Source organism: Arachis hypogaea, chromosome 5 (genome assembly GCF_003086295.3).
Source record: "Arachis hypogaea cultivar Tifrunner chromosome 5, arahy.Tifrunner.gnm2.J5K5, whole genome shotgun sequence".
NCBI classification, from domain to species: Eukaryota; Viridiplantae; Streptophyta; class Magnoliopsida; order Fabales; family Fabaceae; genus Arachis; species Arachis hypogaea.
The window spans coordinates 11,813,731-11,820,322 of record NC_092040.1 but is presented as its reverse complement, the minus strand read 5'-3'; the positions used below and the strand labels follow the sequence as shown (position 1 = coordinate 11,820,322).

The 6,592-nt window shown below is 36.5% G+C and overlaps 1 protein-coding gene across 1 annotated transcript; it reads right to left on the bottom strand.

The window, feature by feature from the left end:
* Window positions 1-2,880: 2,880 nt before the first annotated feature.
* LOC112800781 (cytochrome P450 84A1) lies at window positions 2,881-6,336 on the bottom strand. Its single transcript, XM_025843170.3, has 3 exons — window positions 5,932-6,336; window positions 4,645-5,441; window positions 2,881-3,825 (listed from the first exon to the last, which is right to left on the bottom strand). The coding sequence occupies exons 1-3, from the start codon at window positions 6,095-6,097 to the stop codon at window positions 3,202-3,204; spliced, it is 1,587 nt and encodes a 528-aa protein (XP_025698955.1). The 5' UTR covers window positions 6,098-6,336; the 3' UTR covers window positions 2,881-3,201.
* Window positions 6,337-6,592: the final 256 nt, after the last annotated feature.

The following is a 6,592-nucleotide window of genomic DNA, read 5'->3' as shown; positions in this document are numbered from 1 at the left end:
TCTTTGTTTTGTACCTGTTTGCAGTATTTCATTATTATAGGAATTTAAGCTAAGCCTATATAGATTATCCACCAAATGACCAGAGCAAATATTATTCGAATTATAAAAGAGACTGACTTTGTTGTCTCCGAATGAACAAAAATAACCTGATTTGTCCAAACGAGAAACAGAAACCAAATTTCGTCTAAATGACGGTACATAAAATGTCTCTAATAAATCCAAATAAAATCCACTCGTGGAATATAATCTAAAGGTTCATATAGCTTCGACTGCAACTATATTGCCGTCTGCCACGTAGATGTATCTTTCAACATCACTTGGCGGTCAGCTCCACAGGCAACCCTGCATAGTGACACTTACATGAGTAGTAGCAGCAGAATCTACCCACCAAGTATCAACAGGTGCATAACTTAAACTAGCCTCAGAACAAACGAAAGTGAGAATTATACCCTTCTTCACACGCCAAGTGGCATATTTGGTACAATCCTTCTTCATGTGTCCCACCTTCTTACAGAAGAAACAGGTTGAAACTTGATCCTGTTTCTTAGCCTTCTTCTGCTGAGAAGGCGCATCCGCAGTAGTATCACGCTTTCTTTTATACTGAGAAGATAAAGCCATGTGAGCACTGAATTTCTTAGTAAAGAATTTCTCAACATCCTTTAGGAACTGTTTGGCATCTTTATCCTCAGTAATTGAGCCCCGAAACGCCTCAGGAATTGAGCGTTTCATGATCATAATGCTCATTCGATTGGATTTCTCTCACTTCTTTATTTTAACCTCATTGAGGTTTTCCGGAGTGGAAGTGGGTTTCTCCTCTCGAAGAGCTGTGTCTAGATCCATATAACCGAGGACAATCTCCACGGTATCCTTCCAAACTTTAAAGTTTGAACCATTCAGCATAGGAATACTGCTAATTTGCGCAGAAACACTGGTAGCTAAAGCCATAGTTTCTGGATTAGAACAAAAATAACATGCAGTAAATATTAGATATTAATGGGTAAAAATCCATATTGAGATATCTAGCACAACATTAATTTTCAATCTTTGGATAGAAAAATTAACTGTAAGTGATACTCTCATTGCAGTAATCAAATATTGTCAAAATTCCTGTCACACATTAAGCCTTTCTTTGGACCGACTTAATGCGCACATGAAAACTTAAACTTCGCAACCTATTTATTACCGCATATATTTTCTATTAATTGGCCAAACAATAACCTTCATTTGGGCCGATTATTGACTGCATAATTAATAGAAAATAAACAAAAGTGTGCAATGCTTATTATTCGGCCAAACAATAAACTTCCTTTGGGCCGATTATTGTTCGCATAAATAATAAGTATTACTTTATTCTTAATTAGTTACCCAAACATGTATTTACCATCGATATGTGTATGTAATTCGGCCAAATATAGACCTTCCTTTGGGCCGACCAATATTCGCATGAATTACATATCACCATATTCCTAATGTTTTGAATAAATCAATTTTCACAAAAGAGGCTACTTTGGCAGCATAATGTTCAATCAATTTATTCCAAAACCAAATCTTTATAATGGATGGATATAATAATCCAAATTGTTACTAGTTTCCTTATGTAACAACAAAAAATATTTAAATTCTAAAAGAAATTAAATTTTAATAGTGTCTTTTCATACCTTAAAAAAAATATGATTATTAATTTTCATAAGTATCAATTTTATATATATATAAATATATATATAAACTAAAACGTGCTCGGCATACACTATAAGCACGCAATAATATACATATATATACGTATCGAAATAATAATAATAATATATATGTATAATAAATTACCAACAGTATATATATATGTATGCGTAACGTGTGATACATGCATATAAAAGCAATCCAAAACGGTATGGAAGGAATACGTTTCATATGTAAAGCATATATACGTATTGATGCACACACAATCAGAAATAATTTTATTAAGTGTGCAACAATTTCATATATAATGTAAACAACGCATATGTATATATATTGATCCAATAAAATCAAATATTTTTTATGACTAAATTATGGATAGCTCTGATACCACTTGTTGGAATAATTGATTTTAATAACCCAAATCATTCATATTGAATCACCAAAAATATAACATAATACGGAAGCGTACCTGAATTCATAAACATGAATCATACGATCGAAAGAATTTGGATCTTGTGGTTCTTTCGATCTTCCTCAACCAAAGCCTTCTGTATTCCTAGGAGGCTGAACTGCAACTCTTTTGATGGGGAAAGAGCAACAAAGGCGGCTTTGGTATATTGGGGACCGAAACCCTGAAGGTCTATTTATATTTGAGCATGGCACCCATTAAACCCTTAAACCCAAATAAAATAGTATCTAAAGCCAAAAGATAATATATCTAAAATCCAAAAAGATAATTATCTAAGGAACAAAAGATAATATCCGATTTTATTCTCATTTAATTCCAAATCAAAAGTAATAATGACTTATTCAATTAGCATTTATAACAATAAATGAGATCATCATTATATAAGTCATTTAATTTGAAATAGCATCATTTGTGATTATAATTGATATATGTATTGCCCACAAATAAGTTAGGAAATTAAATAATTTCCTAACACTTACAACAAACAATGCAACATATATATAATACAAACTCTTGAGACAACGAAGTAAAACCTTCAACGACAACAACTCGCGCTGGGTTTCAATCTCAAATTAGAAATAAAAACACAAACTAAATTACTAATGCACTTAGATTTGCCGGAAGAAATATGCATATGTTGCTTAATTATAACCTGTCACATACTTTCACCTTCTAAATGCATGAACTTGATTCACATTTTCCTTACGACAAATAGCAACGAAAGTTGGAGGCGGGTGGAATCAATAACGTCAACGATTACCACTGTATAATTTTGCTTGCAACAAACCTTACATCACATCAATAACCTAATTAAGTGTCCTCTCACAAATTAATTAAAAGGGAAAAAAATAGAAGCAGTAAACTAGACATTACTTCCTTGTTGGGTTCGTTATTTCCATTTTCATTTTCATAGTTACATACATATATAGATACGTTTTCTTTGTGTATAATTTTTTTGGTGGGGGGATTAAAAAAAGAGAGAGAGAAAAAAATTACAATAAAAAAAGGGCGGGAAAGTGTTTGTTATGTTTGGAGAAGGAGGTTGTTGGTTTGGGTTTCTAAGAGAGAGGGCAGAGCACGCGCTTTGTGGGAACAGCGACGAGGCGAGTGGCTCTGGGAGCGGTGAGTCCGAAGACGTCGCTCATGTCCATCTCGCTCGGCTTCATCCCGTCGGGAAGCTCCCACGTGAAGCAGTGGAGTAGATGGGCCACCGCCAGCTCAAGCGCGTACAGCCCCAACTGCATCCCCGGGCAAGACCTTCGACCCGATCCGAACGGTATGAACTCGAAGTTGCTTCCCTTGAAGTCCGGAACGCCGGCCTTCAAGAACCGCCCGGGCCTGAACGTCTCCGGCTCCTCCCAGCTGCTCGGATCCCTTCCTATGGCCCACGCGTTGATCATGACGCGCGCCCGCTTCGGGATAAAGTAGCCCCCGACGGTTGTTTCTTCCGCTGTTTCGTGAAGGAGGAGAGGGATCGGCGGGTGGAGGCGGAGGGTCTCCTTGAGGGCGCAACGGAGGTAGGTGAGCTTCTCGAAGTCGGACTCCTCTACCCGACGGTCCAGGCCCACAACTTGGGCTAGCTCTTGTTGAACCCGCTTCAGATCTTCTGGGCTTCTCATGAGTTCTGCCATGGCCCACTCTATTGCCGACGCTACCGTCTCTGTACCTCCAAACATCACGTCCTATTTTACGGAAACAAGAATTACACAAATATCAAAGACAATAATAATTGTGCCATAATACCATCACGACACAAAAAAAAAAAGAATATTAATAATTGTACCATATCCATATAACCAAGAGATAAAGTCAATAATAATGTACACCACAAAAAAAGTCAATAGTAATATACTATACTATTACTATGATCTTGCTCATTTGCTTTCCAGCTTTCTCTAGCTTTTTTTTTTTTTTGCTTTAATATATATGAAATTTATACAAGAGTAGTATCTACTTGATTTTGTTTGTGTACATACGTGTGTGCCACTGCTAGACTAAAAATTGGAATGAAGGAAATGGAAAATAAAATGTAGGTATCCTAGAGAGGGAAATAACAACAATGAATTAATTGGGAATGGTACAGAGATCACTTAACGTTTGCTGGTTTTACTCATTCACATATTGCTTATACATTCAATCTTATCTACTTTTGTCACCGCACCTTATTTGATTAGCAAACAACATGAAATAGCATTAATATCATAGTCATATTTTTGGCCTGCAAACGGTCTTTCCTTTTTTACGAAAAGATTAACTGACTCCTCACTGTATAACATTAGGACACAATCATTACTTAGGGGCATTTATGACAGATCAACCAATTTGAAATGAGTTTAATTGATTTAATTATGTTGATTAGATTCTTACTAATTCCGTGATAGATTTACAGGAAGTAGTACAACACTATAGCAGTCTCAAATAAGAGACATGTCACAATCAAATTAAAATTTGTTTAATTAATTAATTTAATAAGAGCAGAGAGTGAAAGAGAATGATTATACCATAATGATGGCTTTGATGTTGTCCTTTGTGAGTTTGATAGAGTTGTGCAGATCGTCCGCTTCATTGTTTAGCTTGGCCTCCTCGCTGTAGAAAGCCAACAACTCATCCACCATATCAGACTCTTCAATATTATTACTGTGATCATTGTTGTTGTTGTTGTTCTTTACCTTGTGAACATGCTCATCGATGATCCCGTCAATGAAACTGTCCAACGCAGCTCGAGCCTCGACGAGCCTGTTGTTAAGGCCCTGAGGATCGATTCCACCAAGGAAAGGGATGAAATCTGCGACGTTGAAAGCTCCAAAAAGCTTCGAGAATTCCTGAAGGATCTTGATGAACTCGTCTTGACCTTCTTGGGAACTGGACCCGAACGCGGCGCGGTAGATGATGTTCTTGGTAAGGTTGAAAACGAGTTCGCCAATGTTGACGGGTTTTCCGGTGTTGGAGACGACGGAACCGACCACCTTGTCGACTTCGTCTCTGACGGACTCCCATGACTCTTGGCGCTTGCGGCTGAAGAGCTTCATGACACAGAGCTTACGCATCTGGCGCCAGAAGGGGCCGTAGTGGGCGAAGGCCATGTCGGCCCGGTCGTAGGTTAGGTAGCTTATGGCTATGGTGGCAGGACGGTTGGAGAAGATGTTGTCTTGGACTTGGAGGACTTGGCGTGCTGAGTCAGGGTCGGAAATCGCCACCATGTGGAGGAACCCCATGCGCAGGTGGAAGATTCCGCCGTATTCTTTTGCTAGCTTAGCCAGCCCACGGTGTGTTAACTGTTCCATCATAAGCATGTTGCCTGTAACAATATGGAAAAAAAAAATGTTACTACTTTCTTTCCATCAATAAGACTAAAATTAACAAGACAAACAAATATCCGATCCATTGTTATGAAAGAAAATTTAATTATTGTTTACACGATTAGAATGAACAGTTTTTAGTATAAAAGCATTTTTTGGCATATATATTATCTAGGTTTATAAAAATATAGGCTAGCTTCATAATTTTGTGGTTAAAGTACACAGATTCTTATCCACCTAATCTCAAACATTCTATAACACTATTTTCTAAGGTGATTCGAATCTTTGTCTATATACTACAGACATAGGAGAGATTTTTTTAGGTAATCTTCTCCGATCCATTCTTCATTTCTTTCAAACTTTAACCATTTTAGTAATATAAAAATAAGAAATAACATTGTTTTACAAAATATAAATTTTTTCTTATACTGAGAGGACAGGTAACTTTATTGATTTACGAAGTAAAAATAGAAATGGAAGTTTAATTACCTATGATGGGTAAGCCTTTAGGCCCTGGTGGATACGGTGGCCTTCGGCGGATTCTAGAGACTAAACCTAGCAGCAACATCAGTGGGATTACGAGCATGGCGGCCATGTAGAGCGGTTGGAGCTCAAAGTTGGCTATGCTTAGTAGTGGCTTTTGAATCGTATCCATAACTCTTTGGCTGTGTAATAGACTTAATCAATGGCTAAATAATAAGTTGTACACTATTTTGGCAAGGGATCGATGAGGGAGAAATGGATTATGTGCATGTGGCGATAGCAGTTGTGACTTTTGGTCACGAGGGACAATGCAACTGTAAATGTTGCTAAGTAGAGACATATAGTATGGTGCCTTATATACACACTTTTCCTGTGGAGCTTCAATATTGAACACAAAATTGTGGACCCTCTTATTTCTTAAAAATATCTCCTCTAAGTAGGTGAAATTTGCGGCAACATTTTTATTTATTTATTATTTATTTTACTTTGACATGAAAGGCAAATATTGTAACGCATATAAATCATTTTTTATTTTTTTATCTTAAATATGATATTATTTAATGAGATATAAAAATCAAACTTTTCAATTTCTAAAATTCAAAAATCAAACTTTTCAATTTTTATTTTAAAAAAATTAATATATAAAAATCAGACCGTTCAATTTTGA

Excerpts from the sequence above, each read along its gene's own strand:
- LOC112800781 (XM_025843170.3), bottom strand. The coding sequence starts at position 6,097 with ATGGATACGATTCAAAAGCCACTACTAAGCATAGCCAACTTTGAGCTC. Across the intron at positions 5,442-5,931 it reads TAAAGGCTTACCCATCATAG|GCAACATGCTTATGATGGAA; the intron begins GTAATTAAACTT and ends ATATTGTTACAG. Across the intron at positions 3,826-4,644 it reads ACATCAAAGCCATCATTATG|GACGTGATGTTTGGAGGTAC; the intron begins GTATAATCATTC and ends TCCGTAAAATAG.